General features: G+C 43.6%; 1 protein-coding gene across 1 annotated transcript; it reads left to right on the forward strand.

Annotated features, from left to right (window-relative positions):
* The first annotated feature begins 11,484 nt into the window (after positions 1–11,484).
* Positions 11,485–12,986, forward strand: GADD45G (growth arrest and DNA damage inducible gamma). Its single transcript, XM_045833861.1, has 4 exons — positions 11,485–11,624; positions 11,861–11,962; positions 12,075–12,288; positions 12,381–12,986. Exons 1-4 carry the CDS (start codon positions 11,572–11,574, stop codon positions 12,489–12,491), a joined length of 480 nt encoding a protein of 159 aa, XP_045689817.1. The 5' UTR covers positions 11,485–11,571; the 3' UTR covers positions 12,492–12,986.
* The last annotated feature ends 2,900 nt before the right edge of the window (positions 12,987–15,886 follow it).

Here is a 15,886-nt window from a genome sequence, read left to right on the forward strand (position 1 = left end):
AGTGCACTAGGATTCCCTTTTCTCCACATCCTCTCTGACACCTGTTGTTTGTTGCTTTGTTTATGATGGCCATTCTTACTGGTGTGAAGTGGTATCTCATTGTGATTTTAATTTGCATCTCTCTGATGGCTAGTGATGCTGAACATCTTTTCATATGTCTCTGGGCGCTCTGTATGTCCTCCTTGAGAAGTGTCTGTTTAAGTCTTTTGCCCATTTTTTAATTGGGTTGCTTGTCTTCCTAGAGTGGAGTTATGTGAGTTCTTTATATATTCTGGAGATCAAACCCTTGTCCCATTGGCAAATATGTTTTTCCATACAGTTGGTTCTCTTTTCATTTTAATATTGTTTTCTTTAGTTGTGCAGAAGCTTTTTATTTTGATGAGGTCCCATTTGTTTATTCTTTCCTTTATGTTCCTTGCTCTATGGGACATATCAGTGAAAATAGTGCTGTGTGGAATGTCTGAGATTTTCCTACCTATGTTTTCCTCTAGGACTTTTATGGTATCATGACTTATATTTAAGTCTTTTATCCACCTTGAATTTATTTTTCTGTATGGATAAGTTGGTGATCGAGTTTCTTTTTTTTTTTTTTTTTACATGTAGCTGACCACATCTCCCAATACCATTTGTTGAAGAGGCTATTTTTACTCTATTTTATGCTTCTTTCCCCTTTGTCAAATACTAATTGACCATGGAGACTTGGGTTTATTTTTGGGCTCTCTATTCTGTTCCATTGGTCTATGTGTCTGTTCTTATACCAGTACTAGGCTGTTTTGATTACAGTGGCCTTGTAATACAGTTTGATATCAGGTATTGTGATCCTTCCTACTTTGTTCTTTTTTCTCAAAATTTCTGCAGCTGTTTGGAGTCATTTATGGTTCCATATAAATTTTTGAAATGTTTGTTTTATATCTGTAAAATATGTCATGAGTACTTTAATAGGGATTGTGTTGAATCTATAAATTGCTTTGGGTAGTATGGACATTTTGATGATGTTAATTCTTCCAATCCATAAACATGGTACATGCTTCCATTTTTTTGTGCCTTCCTTAATTTCTTTCTTCAGTGTTGTGTAGTTTTCTGAGTATAGGTCTATTACCTCCTTGGTTAGGTTTATTTCTACGTACTTTATTTTTCTTTTTGCTATATCAAATGGGATATTTTTCCTGACTTCTCTTTCTGATATTTCTTTTTTTTAATGTATTTTATTGATTATGCTATTACAGTTGTCCCATTCCCCCCTTCTCTCCCTTCCACCCTGTACCCCCTCTGCCACCCACGTTTCCCCCCTTTAGTTCATGTCCATGTGTCATGCTTATGAGTTCTTTAGCTTCTACATTTCCCGTACTATTCTTGCCCTCCCCCTATCTATTTTCAACCTACATTCTATGCTACTTATTCTCTACACCTTTTCCCCCCTCTCCTCCTCCCACCCACCCCCCTGCTGCTAGCCCTCCATGTGCCCTCCATTTCTGTGGTTCTGTTCCTATTCTAGTTGTTTACTTAGTTTCTTTTGGTTTTGCTTTAGGTGTGGTTGTTAATAATTGTGAGTTTGCTGTCATTTTACTATACATGTTTTTTCTTTATCTTCTTTTTTTAGATAAGTCCCTTTAGCATTTCATAAAATAAGGGCTTGGTGATGATGAACTCCTTTAACTTGACCTTATCTGAAAACCACTTTATCTGCCCTTGCATTCTAAATGAGAGCTTTGCTGGATAGAGCAATCTTGGATGTAGGTCCTTGTCTTTCATGACTTGGAATATTTCTTTCCAGCCCCTTCTTGCCTGTAAGGTCTCTTTGGAGAAATCAGCTGACAGTCTGATGGGAACTCCTTTGTAGGTTACTGTCCCCCTTATCTCTTGCTGCTTCTAGGATTCTCTCCTTCGTTTTTACCTTGGCTAATGTAATTATGATGTGCCTTGGTGTGTTTCTTCTTGGGTCCAACTTCTTTGGGGCTCTCTGAGCTTCTTGGATTTCTTGGATGACTGTTCCCTTTGCCAGATTGGGGAAGTTCTCCTTTATTATTTGTTCAAATACATGCTCAATCTGTTGCTTTTCTCCTTCCTGTTCTGGTACCCCTATAATTCAGATGTTGGAACGTTTAAAGGTGTCCTGGGTGCTCTTAAGCTTTTCCTCGATATTTTGAATTCTTATTTCATCATGCTTTCCTGCTTGGTTGATTCTATCTTGCTTCTGGTCCACTGTATTGTTTTGAGACTCAGATTCCTTCCTTTCACTATTGGCTCTCCTCCGCGTATCTTCCTGCATCTCTTTTATGGTAACCTGCATCCTTTCATCTAAATTGCGCCCAGAATCAACCAATTCCGTGAGCTTTCTGATCACCAGTGTTTTGAACTGTGCATCTGATAAATTGGTTATTTCTTGGTTGCTCAAAAGGATGAGTCCTGGGGGACTGATCTGTTCTGTTGGAAACATGTCTTATGTCTTTCTCTGTCTCTGGTTGCTCTTGCTACGGTGGGGGGTGGAGACTTAGGGGTTCACCGGGGCTGGGCACCCTGGTCGCGAGATTGTGACGTTATATGTGTGGGCGGGGACGGGAGCATGAGGGGACAATGGCGGTAGTTCCGTTCTCCTGGGCTCAGGCCCTTCCTTGGGCTCCTGGTCTGCGAGCTCTGCCCTGGACCACAATCGCTGCCCCACAGGGTCCACCAGCCGCAGCTTGCGTACTCAGGGATCACTGCTGCGTTCTTGCGCCCCAGATGGCTGTCGCACTGATTCCGCGCCAAATTTTCCCCGACCTCCGTGCGCCGCCGATCCGTGCCAGCCCCGCACCCTCCCGGCTTGTCCTCCCCTACCGGTCTGGATGTACGGGTCTACTTCAACTTCTTCGCTGTCTGACTTCCATTCAGATAAATCCTGTCAGTTCTGAGTGATATTCTGTCTGTAAATTATTGTTGTTCTAATCTTGGTTGTGTGAGGAGGCACAGTGCATCCACCTATTCCTCCATCTTGCCGGAAGTCTTCTTTCTGATATTTCATTGTTGGTGTACAAAAATGCCTTAGATTTCTGAATATTGACTTTGTAACCTGCTGTTTTGCCAAATTCATTTATTAAGTCGAATAGTTTTTTGGTACAATCTATAGGATTTTCTATGTACACTATCATGTCATCTGCAAACAGTGACAGTTTTACTTCCTCCTTTCCAATTTGAATGCCTTTTATTTCTTTTTCTTGTCTGATTGCTGTGGCTAATACTTCCAATACTATGTTGAATAGGAGTGGTGAAAGTGGGCATCCTTGTCTTGTTCTTGATCTTAGTAGGAAAGCTTTTAGTTTTGTCCATTGAGTATGGTGTTGGCTGTAGGTCTCTCATGTGTGACCTTTATTATGTTGAGGAATGTTCCCTCTTGAATGGGTGGGATTTTATACTAGAAAACTGAATTGCACTTACAAGAGTCTCAAAAATGAATGAGTATACTTAAAAATTTTGAATTTTTAGAATTCATGATGTATTACGTTAATAATTTTCATAATTTATTGCTGTAATCACTGTATTTTGCCATGTATAATGTGCACCCATGATTGGTGAGCATTATACATGGGATTATTATACCCATGGCATGTAGTCCTTATATTCATATATAATGCACATCCTTAATTTTCCCTCAAAAATTTGGGCAAAACAGTGCTCATTATACATAGCAAAATATGGTAATTTCTGAAAAGCAGACATTTGTCAGAAAGGGAGTGAAAGTTTTAGCCATTGTGACTTGCTAAACTATGTGTCTTGGTGAACTACACCCTATAGAAATGTGTCCCCAGGTGTCCGGCTGCTGGCACCTCCTTCATGCCTCTAGTGCATGGCCTGAGATTCCATGCCAGTCATTCAAGAGTGAACCTCCAAGTGCAATATAATCATTTTCACTCAACTGAGAACAGACTAACATCAGAGAAAGATGAGCAGTTCAGGAGCCAGAGGTCATACTCTGGCCTTTCCTTTTGGCAGGAGCACAGCCTCACAGATGTCTCACTTCTTGATCTGTTACCATATGGTCAAAAATCACTCCACACAATGCCTGAAGCAGGACTCAGGTAGATGAGGTCTGGTGCTAAGGTTATCACCCATGAGAAGTTTGAATTTGTGTTATATAAAATCAGATTGCAGAATCCTTAATTGCAGAAAAGTTTAGTGAGGAAAATAAAAAATCATCTAAAATCTCACCACTTCAAGATATAACCATTGTCCCTACCTTGATATTTATTTGTACAGTGCTCATCATGTGTACTAGATACATTTGCATAAGAATCCCACAATTCAGTACCTCAGTTTCCACATTATATCTGAGGCTTTATCAGGCCATGGAACGCTCTTCATGTTTCATTTATGGCTACACCATGATTTAACACTGTCCCCTCTTGTGGTTTCAGGTTTTCACTATTAGAAGAAATATTACAGTAAACATTTCCTTGTCATATATATTTTGGAATATGATTTTTAAGAAAAACTTAATAAAAGGAGATTTAATTTGTGGACAAGCATAGACTCATTTTCCAGTTATTTTTTTTTCTTTAAAAAATTTTATACTTACTCCTTTAAAAAAAATCCTCACCCAAGGACTTCTTTTTCCTCACTACTTTTTTTTAGAGAGAGGGGAATTACACTGATGCAAGAGAGAAGCATTGATGGGTTGACGCCCATATACTTCTAGACTGGGGATTGAATGGGTAGCCAAGGCATATGCCCTGATTGGGACCAAACCCACAACCTTTTGGTTACAGGATGATGCTCTAATCAACTGAGCCACCAGCCAGGGCTAAAATTTTATATTTCAGTTACAGTTTATATTCAATATTATTTTGTATTAGCTTCAGGTGTACAATATAGTGGTTAGGAAATCATATTTTACAAAGTGACCCCCCTTATACTTCAAGTACCCACCTGGCACCATACACAGTTATTACAGTATTATTGTCTATATTCCCTAGGCTGTACTTTATATCCCCATGACTATTTTGTAACTACCAGTTTGTACTTAATCCTGTCATCTTTTTCACTCAGTCCCCCCAACCTCTCTCCTCTCTGGCAAACATTGGTCTGTTCTCTGTATCTGTGAGTCTGTTACTGTTTTGCTTATTTATTTTGTTCTTCAGTTTCCAATATAAGCAAAGTCATTAGTAGTTGTCTTTCTCTCTCTAACTTATTTTGCTTAGCATATTACCCTCTAGGTACATCTGTGCTGTCACAGATGGTAATATTTCATTATTTTTTATGGCCAAGTAAGTAGTATTCCATTTTGTATATACCACAGCTTTCTTTATCTACTTGTCTATTGATGGACTCTTAAGCTGCTTCCATATTTTGGCTATTATAAATGATGCTGCAATGGGCATGGGGTGCTTATATTCTTTTGAATATGTTTTGGGTTTCTTCTGACATATACCAAGAAGTGGAACTTCTTCATATACTGGATCATAAGACAGTTCCAATTTTAATTTTTTTGAGGAAGCTTCATGCTGTTTTCCATACTGGCTACACCAATTTGCATTCCCACCAACAGGTCATGAGTCTTCCCTTTTTTCCAAATCTTTGCCAACACTTGTTTCTTGATTTATCAATGACAATCATACTGACAGGTGTGAGGTGTTATTTCATTGTGGCTTCAATTTACATTTCTCTGTTGATGAATAGTATTGAGCAACTTTTAATATATGTATTGGCCATCTGTTTGTCCTCTTTGGAGAAGTGTCTATTCAGATCTTCTGCCCACTTTTTAATTGGATATTTTTTTTGTTGTTGCTGTTGTTGAGTTGTATGAGTTCTTTATAAATTTTGGATATTAACTTCTTATGGAATGTATCATTGATGAATATCTTCTTTCATTCAGTAGGTTGTATTTTTGTCTTGTTGATAGTTTCTTTGTTGTACAAAAGCTTTTTAATGTGATGTAGCTCCATTTGCATATTTTTTGTTTTGTTTCCCTTTCTAGAAGAGATATAACAGAAAAAATATTGCTAAGAGCAATGTCAGAGAGTCTACTGCTTATGCTTTCTTCTAGGAGTTTTATGGTTTTAAGTCTTACATTGAAGTCTTTAACCCATTTAAGTTTATCTTGTATATGGTGTAAAGTGGTGGTCTATTTTTATTTTTTGCATATAACTGTCCAATTTTCCCAACACCATTTATTAAATAAACTATCTTTAACCCATTGTATGATCTTGCCTTCTTTGTTATATATTAATTGACCATAGGTACTTGGGTTTATTTCTGGGCTCTCTGTTCTGTTCCATTGATCTGTATGTCTGTTTTTATGCCAGTACCAGACTGTTTTGATTACAGTGGCCTTTAATACAGCTTGACATCAGGTATTGTTATCCCTCCTACTTTGTTCTTCTTTCTCAAGATTGCTGTGGCTATTTGGGAGTCTTTTGTGGTTCCATATAAATTTTTGTGTTATTTGTTCTAGTTCTGTGAAAAACACCATTGGTATTTTGATAGAATTTGTGTTGAATTTATAGATCACTTTGGGTAGTATGGACATTTTAACTATGTTAATTCTTCCTATCCATGAATACCGTATACGCTTTCATTTAGTCTTTTCTTCTTCAATTTCTTTCTTTACTGTCTTATAAGTTTCCAAGTACTTACTATATAAGTTTCTTTTACCTACTTGTCTTACCTTACATTTTAAACCATGCACTATCTTTTTGCAGAAGGTCAACAAAGTTAAGTAAGCAGAAAACCCAGATTTGAGCCCTGTTCTGCTAACTACAACCTCCAATATCTGGGTATTTATATACTGTAAATTATCTTTCAGTACATAAAGTAGAGCTTTCAGTTACAAAGTTCTATTAATTTATTATATGCTTATAAGTTAATGTTTTCAGAAGGGTAACCACAGTATCTCAGCTTACTGTATGCTGTTAGAAAAGAAAGTTTATCCCAAATTCAAATGTCTGAAGGGGCCAGGCAGGGGCTAAACAAGTTAGCAGGCCTAATGTGACATTTGGGACATGTCCAGGGAGGCAGGGAAAGTACATGCGACCTGCTCCTATTTATACAAACAAACAAGTCAGACCTGAATTTGTAAGTCATTTTAAAACATTGCCCACCAAACAAAACATGAACGTGGGCCAAATGGTGACCAGGTGTGACCTTTAGCAACTCTATAAAGTTCATGAAGGGCAAAGGGCAGATCTTCATTTCATATGGGGGAAACAGAGTCACAGAAGACAGGCACATGGCCAGGTACATGTGAAAGTCAGAACATCTGTGTCTTTTCAGGGATTTTCAGCCTATGGCTGTGACATGTGTCACAATCATTTCTTACTCATGACAGAGAAAGTATCAAGTGCATGAATAATTTGTCCCCCACCCCATTTCAGGACTTTCACTGAGCTAATGTGATCCTCTCACATGCTAAGCCATTCATTGTTTCTTCCAGAAATCCCTGTCTGTGTGGCGACTGACCACAGATGTCAGGCTTCTGTTAGGTGGGGATTTCCCTTTTCAGTTTCCTATTTCTTGCCTCAGTTGTCATTTGAAGCCTCCCTATCCACAGACCTCATGTTTCAGAGGATGGGGTGCATGGCAGTGGGTTGGGGCACCATGCTGTGCTTATTAGATTCTGAAACACATTTGTGGTGACACTGCTGGGATTTAAATAAGTGTGTATCTTGCACAAAGATTTAGTTTCTCTTTTGAGTTAATGTAGTATTATCACTGATTCATTGCTCTCCATCCCCCCATGCATGAGTTTTTCTGGAAAAGAAATCCCCAATTTTGAAACCCATGGAGGCGTGTCCTGCCTGAGAAGGGCCTGACAAAGGAGTGAAAGTGAGGGATTGAGAGCAATGCCTAGCCATTTAGAAAGGGACCAACTCAGACTACTTCCAGAGCCCTGTGTCATGTGGGAGACCCATCCTGCAGAATCTGGGACACAAATAATGCTTGCCCTATTTGAGTTCATCTTTTAAGCACCTGACCTCTTTGTTTTGCTGTTCAAACTTCGGTTTCTTTTCAAAAATTACAAATGTAAAGGCGGCAGGGGACAAGCAGGTTATGTAAATGAACGAAGCTGTGGGTCCACAAAAGGGCGCAGAGGGAATGTGGTGACCTGGAGAGCACTGCCCAGTCTGGGGTTGCCTTGCCTCCTTTTCAGCACATGGTTACTGTGGTGTGTGGGGTTAGTGGTAACTGCAGGCGCAAGTGGCCAAATCTCATTTTGCAAAAGAAGCTGGACATCCAAGTTATGTGAAAGCTGCAGTTTTGAAAGGTGGCAATGACTGGTGCTTTTACTAAGACAGCGTGGAGCTTTGAGCAGCACATCTGTGCCCTGCAGCCTCTGGTGGGGCTGTGGGCATAAGGAGGATGAACCTGCTACCTAAAGATGGTGTTTGGGCACACTAAAAACAAATAATTCAAGAAATTGCAACCAGGACTGTATCATAATGTTGATTACTTACTCAAGGCCCATTTCCTTCCATACCAAAATCAGCAGACTCTGCCAACACTTCAGTTAGGCCATGAGAGTAACCAAGAAGTGAATTTCCGAGAATGTGTTAACAAAACAGTTAAACTGTGAACATTTCCAAAGGCTTTTAAAAACATAGCATCTCTGAGGATGTCTCTTTAATAAAGTCACCATCACCTGCATTATTAAGGTTCAGAGGGAGGTTTAGGGGCACAATCACAGGGAGCTTGGAGTAACAACACAACCTCCTAAGATGTGGGGCTCCAGCAGGCTGAGACACTGGCTGAATGCCATTTGGGAGCATGGTAGCATCACAGCGGGTCCGGTGGGCCATTGGCTATTGTCAACAGTCTTCTATCGTGGGGTAGACTGAAGGGCCCAGGGATGGAGTGCAGCCTCCTCCATTCCCCTCCTGTAGTCTGAGGGGAAATAGGCTGTACTAGTCACAGCAGCTTCTGCATTTGTCTAACTGCAGGGTGGGGTTTGGGGGGCTCTGGTAGAGGGCCCACCTTACCTTCTGATAAAATGTTTCTTTTGTAATTGAGATGAGGGTTTTGGGGCAATTTGGAGTGACCTAAAAACCCATGTGAAGTCATAATCTGTGTCAGAAAGGCAGTTTTCCTGAGATGGAATACCTCAAAAATATGAGCAAAGTAGAATAACCCTAGGGGGTTGTCAATAAGCTCTTTCCCTTAGGGCTGGCTCAGTGCTGAATGGAAATGCTGTCCCTGTCCCCCTCTCCAATCAGGCCTGTCTAGTGGCCTACTCCAGGAGGAGGGGCTGAGGCCTGGTATGCAGGGAAATTTTTAGTATTATAAGTGGTGATGGGGGAAGGAAGTGCTAAGATGTCAAATAAGTCTTATTTGCAACATTTCCTGGTGACCTGGAACCAACAATTTCTTTTCTAAAGCTGCCTCTCCAGCCAGTGAAAGCTTCCCTGCGGGTTTGACTACTCCAGCTAGATGCAACTCTCCAGCCAAGTGAATTAAAAAAAATGTATTTATTGATTTTAGAGGAGAAGGGAGAGAGAGAGACACCTCGATTTGTTGCTCCACTTACTTATGCATTCATTGGTTGACTCTTGTATGTGCACTGCCCAGGGGCGAACTGTGCTCTAACCAACTGACCTACCCAGCCAGGCCTCTTGGCACAAACACATTTAAAAAAGAACAATACCCAAGTCTCAATCACTTAAAAATAAACATTTTATTCAGTTGAGGCACACCATCATTTTATATGCCACCAAAAAAGAAAGGAAACAATAGTAAACAAACGCAGCATGATGCTTCCTGGATCTGCCTAGCTCCAGCGAGGCCAAGACACATCAGTTTCAGGAATTTTAGGTGAGCAAACACCGGCTTCTTGGAATTGGTAGAGGTGGCCTGCTGTTGTAGCTGCATTTGCTGGTAAGCCACCCGGGGGCGCCAGACACTAGTTCACTGGCTTATTTTTCTTCATTATCTCTATTAGGCTGCAGAGCTTGCCTGGGCTTCCACGAATCCCCTCCCACCACCACTCCCGCCCTGCTCTCCCTACCCCCACTCCCTGAGCTACAGCTGCCGTCTTGCCCAGTCTCCAGGGCTTGGGCTAGCTACAAAAGGATGGGTTGCTGTAGAGAGCTGCAAACACCTAAAGTGAGCAAACAGCCTAAAATGCTGTAGGTACAGAATGGTCACATCATAGAATGTCTCTTAAACTCTCTTAAGGTCTCTTCCAGTTTTATTAGTCTATTTGTTACTGGAAAAGAATCTTTTTAAATATACATATTTAAATAAAAAATAAAAATATCATAAGAAATATGAACTCTTACTCCATATATCTCGCCCACCTCCTCCTCGGGCTGGTTTTGCAGCCCTTACTCTGACTTCCATCAATGGGTAGTTTGGCCTGGGCTCAGTTAGAGCCATCCCTTAACAGGAGGGCAGAGGGCCAGAGGTCAATACCAGAGGCTAATGGAATTAGGGAGATGAGAAGGGGGTGGTCAAGATCTTTCTGGCGACCTGTAGAGGGCGCCCCGGGAAAGGGATTCTAAGCTTCGTTTTTTCCAAGGTTCTAGGACTGGAACCTTGGGGTCCTGGTGCGAGTGCACCTAGCTTCATAGACAGTGCTGCAGGCTTGAATTCTTTTTAATTTCCGGGTGGGGCAGAATTGCAAACAAATGGATCACGCGTGCAGAGAGGCAAGTGCAGGTGGAGGGCACTGAAGGGCGCAGGAGTGGCACGTGGCCCAGACCCCCACGATTGGGCAGCTCGGCAACCCCCGTGAGCTGAGCCTTCCTGCTCACCCCACCAGGCAGCAGGTGGACAGTGTCGCTATGAAGAGAAAGCCTTGATTGTCCCTCACGCAAACCGCCACACGCCAGACCTCCGCTATTGTGCGCCCTCCATAGAAATGTAAACGAGCCGCATGCGCTGGATACAATCTGCTCACAGGCCCAGTGCCCAGTAGCACTTTACCAGGGTGCGGGGACCTTCACTAGGATCTTCCAGCGCATTTGGATCGGGACTTTGAGTGTGCATAGAGGCCTCACCTGCGCGCTCCTAACCTTAAGTGTTGGCTTTGCAAGCTTAAAGCCAGTCAGCGTTGCGTGCTTTTGCTTTAAGTTTCAGTTTCAAAGCAGCAGTTTCCAAATTAAACTCCAAATTAAAAGATAAAAATAGAAAGGTGGCAACAAAATAAATCCTTTAGATTATCCAAACGTGCATTTCAAAAATCGCTAAGTCCTATTGACAAGTATTTTTGTAATATGTAACTTCTCCTTTTAAGGACTTAACCCAGAAAAATTGAGATGAAATCTGCAGGCTCCAATCTGCCTAGTAGCACCCCAACAAAAGCAGCAGATTTGAGGCATTGTCATCCAACTCCCCCCCTCCACTCCTGCCCCCGCAGCCCTCCCCACGTGGCCTTCTGGCAAGAGCCACCAGCCGCCGCCTCATTTGCATCAGAAAGTGGTGTCGGCCAATGGGCTCGCAGCTCCGTGCCAGCTGGCTGCCCCTGGTCCCAGCCTATATAAGCTGCAGCGGGCACACTAGCTAACAGTAGACGCGCCGCAGCGGGTTGCAGACTTCCACGTCCTCTCTAGGTCCACTCCGCCAGCTCCTCTTTTGGATATATCTAGCAGCTTCCTAGACTGCACCATGACACTGGAAGAAGTCCGAGGCCAGGACACGGTTCCTGAAAGCACAGCCAGGTGGGTTGGCGCCGGGTGCCAGAAGTTTTTGAGTGCCGGGAGCTTCACTCTGCAGTATCTACAGCTGGTCTGTCGGAAGCCTCTTGGCTGGGGAGCCGGGGGTGGGGTTGGGGGGGTGGGTACGTCAACGGAGCTCTCAGGGGCATCCCTGGCCTAGGGTACTAGGGTGCGTTTCTGCGGTTGGGGCCCCATCGTGGTTCCTTCAGTCTCCGCTCAAGGCGCTGGCTCGTTCGCAGGATGCAGGGCGCCGGGAAAGCGCTGCACGAGTTGCTGCTGTCGGCTCAGCGCCAGGGCTGCCTCACCGCCGGCGTCTACGAGTCGGCCAAAGTCCTGAACGTGTGAGTATAAGCGCAGCACGTGGGTGCCTGGCATCGGCAGGGAGACCCAGGAGATGGTGGGGACATCCGAGCTCACTGGCCTGACCTCACCACTCCATCCTTGCCCCCGCAGGGATCCTGACAATGTAACCTTCTGCGTGTTGGCGGCAGACGAGGAGGACGAGGGCGACATAGCGCTGCAGATTCATTTCACGCTGATCCAAGCATTCTGTTGCGAGAATGACATTGATATCGTTCGTGTGAGCGATGTGCAGCGGCTGGCGGCCATCGTGGGTGCTGGCGATGAGGCGAGTGCTCCAGGAGACCTTCACTGCATCCTCATTTCGGTGAGTGCACTCTTCTGGTTCCCACCCACTCCTGCCCCCAGCCAGCATCTAGTGGCCAACCTAGCTGATCTTTGTGGTCTCTCTCCTCTCAGAACCCCAATGAGGATTCATGGAAGGACCCTGCCTTGGAGAAGCTCAGTCTGTTTTGCGAAGAAAGCCGCAGCATCAATGACTGGGTGCCCAGTATCACCCTTCCCGAGTGACAGCCCCGCAGAGGTCCTTGGTCTGATCCTTGTGGAGACACCCTAGGGCGCCTAGCGCGGGGCTGGCTCTGTGGACGCGCCCTCTGAGGGCGCAGGAGTACAGTGTGGAGACTGGAAGGAGGGGGCACGTGGAGAGCAGCGAGGAGGTGCGGCTTCCTCCAAGGAGGTGGCCCAGTGGTGGCAGGGGCATGCTGGCCCTAAGCAAAGGACTACACATGTGGGGAGCGGCTACTCGCCCAGTAAGCCCAGATGCCAGACATTGGCAGCAATGCTGGGAAGGATGGACTGACCTGGCAGGCGTGACTCAGCAGCCTGCGCTGTGGTCAGGAAGCAGGGGAAAGGCGAGGCCAGGTGGCTTGGACTTGCACAGTTACTGGAGCTCTAACGGACCTAGCAGTCTGCACTACTGTTTCAAACGGATCTGGGCAATGGTCCATTTTCCAAAGGATTATGCTGCTGCAGCTTTGAATTTTACAATAAACTTACCAAAACAAACGTATTCTCTTTATTGAGGGTAGGGGTTCCTTTCTGATGGGGAGGTGATCAGCAGGCTTGCAGGTGATTGCTGAAACTCATGGAGCTGGATGGCACCTGTTCATCCTCCTGTCTAGGCTGAATTATATAGAGGCTCCCAAGGAGCAGGAACTGGGGGAGGGGACACTGCCCAGGAGTTAGGGCAGGACTTGAGCCCTGCTCCTATTTTTCTCCTTTTAGGAAGATTTTTAAATTTACAAGGCAGGAGTATACTTCAGATAAGACATCACTGCAGCAGCTAAAGGCTGGCCATCCAACCTGATTAACAGCAACCTATCTCTGCCCTTCCCCTCCTCTCATGGTGCCTTCGCCCTCCTCTGCCCTCCTCTGCCCTCCTCTCCTCTCCTCTCCTCTCCTCTCTTCCTCCCCTCCCCCTCAACATCTGCTTATCATAACAGCTTGCGGGAGGCAGGCAGCATTTCTGCACAATGGTCATTGCTTTGTGCAGATGCTACCTTTTGTGGTCCCTGAGGTTGGCAGCATACAGCTCTCAGGAACCTTTCCCTCTTAAAGGAATGGCGATTAAAGCAATGTCATCAAAGTAATAACATCGAATGTGACAACGTGGCTGCATTTAAGCAAGACTCATTGTTTTGTCATGGCTGTGATTGAAAAAAGATCTGAGCAAAAATGGGAAGGCACCATCCATACAAATAGGTGTGAGTTAGTCATCTGCTGTCTACTGTTTTGAGTGTTCTCTGCCCACATCACAGGAGGACTGCTGCAATTCACAGTCCCATTTATGGAAGAAAAATAATTTAAATTCTTTCCGCAAAGGCTTACTTTAAGAAATGACCTGAGTGAATCAGTCCTTCTTATGTGATCAATATGAGTTGTTTTTACCCCTGCTTGACTTCAGCAGCTTTCAGCAGGGGAAATACATACGGGCTGGCATGCTGCTAACAGGCTGCTCAGTGTCCACTGAGCCTTTGGGCGGGGTCAGTGTGCTGTTTTTCTAAATAGGAGATTTTACTGATTTAGCAGTAGTTCCAGGTGGCTGTTTTGCCTTATTGGCTGTCACTTTTTTAATTTCCTCCAAACCATGGATGCACTCTCAGGACAGCAGGACTGTATGAATTCGATTATTCTTCCTTTAATGGGAGCATCGTGTTTCACATTTATCAGCTCTCAAAAACATTTCCCCTTCAATTAAACAGAAGCCCAATGAAATAATTCAGCTGTGCTTTTGCCCAAGTTTCATTAATATTTTAGCAATTTGCTGCTTAAAACTGAGTTTTCTTTGCTGAGGCAGAAACTTTCAAGTGGGTTTCTATGCCAGTCTGCATTCTATGGCCATTTGCCACAGCAAGCTATAGTAAACACCCGAGGGGTATAATTACTTAAAACGGATGCTTCATGAGTATATTTAGCAGTATATTGCCCAGAGCAGGTGGGCAGATCCCCCTCCTGGAAGACTGACCCTTGTAAAAAGTTCAGCTGGCAGCCTTTAAGACACTTGGCTTTCTCAGATTAGAATTTACAGCAAGTCTCTGATGGAGCCCTGGGGGCTAGGAGAATTTGCAGGGGAAAGAATGCATGCTGGGACACTGTGGCAGGCCCAAAGTTTGTGCTTAATTTTGGGAAGACAAATGGGCATTTAATGCTATTAAAATGAAATACTTCAGAGAACAGATACTAAGATACACAGTGCTTATAAACACATTATTACACACAAACTTTGACAACCCTAAGTGATAGTGCATACATAAACCAATTATCATGTGCATGCTGAAGGTGATTGTGTGGACTGTTGGGCACAGTCCTCTGCACCCGGAAAACACTGAATAAACATTAATTACTACAATACTTAAAAGTTAATGAAGGTATTTGCTAACGATTGCAGAACTCAAAATGGAGCGGTGGGTTTGGGACCAGGCTGCCGGGCTCCACACATCTCTAAGTGCTAACCTGCTAACATTGGAAGGAAGGTTACTTTCATAAGGTAACTTTGTAAATTTATCAACATTTATGTATTCATTATAGACCTTCATTTTGTATTTCTGTAGAACACAAAAAAGTGAAAGAAAAAGGTCAATGTACCTCTAAAGGCCATCACCACATTTTGACGTATCTTCTCACCTTCTCTTTCCCTCTAAGGTGCACATATCATGTGCTGTACTTAAACACACACAACACTGTTCGAAATAGCAGGTCTCACCCTGCATTTTGTCACCTCCTGCTTCTTTTTCTTAACATCCTGTTGCATGCCCTCATGTCACTCAATGACCTTGGAGGCAGGGTCTTTCCTGGCTTCAGCTATTGCAGCACAGTTGTCACCTGCACCCAGAAGCATGTGATGCAGTTAGGCGGTCTTCCTCACCTAGAGGCCTCACCAAACAAGGCCATTGCCAGCTTTTTGCAGACCTAAAGCAAACTGTGCCTGCCCTGAAGGGACGAGAATAGGTCAGGCTCATCTTTTATTTCAAGGTGACCCTTGTTTACACAAGGAGCAGGGCCTTCATTCTCTCACTGATAAAATGAAAGGACAAAGTGATCGCTGACACTTGTTTTATTTTTAAGGCTGCAATTATTAAACCATTAGCCTCAGCATAGTGGCATTGTTACCAAGACCACTTTAAAAAAGTGAAAAAAGGAGTTTTTCAGAAGAAAAGCAAGGATGTTAGCAAACAAAACAAGGCTGTGGGGTCAGCTCACTAAACAGAAGTCATTTTTGCTTTTTTCCAAGTTCTTGAGCTTTGCTTGGTTTTCCAAGCCACCAGCCTCTGCATTCCTCTTTGGGGTGTATCCCCTCCAAAAGTCTAAAGGGAATTTTACTTCCCCAGCCACTGAGGAAAGACTTTATGACTTAACTGGGGGAAGTGAGGCAGGTCTGACCTGGTTCACCTGAGCTGCAAGAGGAG

Source organism: Phyllostomus hastatus, unplaced genomic scaffold (genome assembly GCF_019186645.2).
Source record: "Phyllostomus hastatus isolate PE091 unplaced genomic scaffold, TTU_PhHast_1.1 phas_contig_195, whole genome shotgun sequence".
Classification (NCBI taxonomy): Eukaryota; Metazoa; Chordata; class Mammalia; order Chiroptera; family Phyllostomidae; genus Phyllostomus; species Phyllostomus hastatus.

Coding starts and splice junctions, on each gene's coding strand:
- GADD45G (XM_045833861.1), top strand. CDS start 11,572: ATGACACTGGAAGAAGTCCGAGGCCAGGACACGGTTCCTGAAAGCACA. Junction 11,963..12,074: donor TCGGCCAAAGTCCTGAACGT/GTGAGTATAAGC, acceptor TTGCCCCCGCAG/GGATCCTGACAATGTAACCT. Junction 12,289..12,380: donor TTCACTGCATCCTCATTTCG/GTGAGTGCACTC, acceptor CTCTCCTCTCAG/AACCCCAATGAGGATTCATG.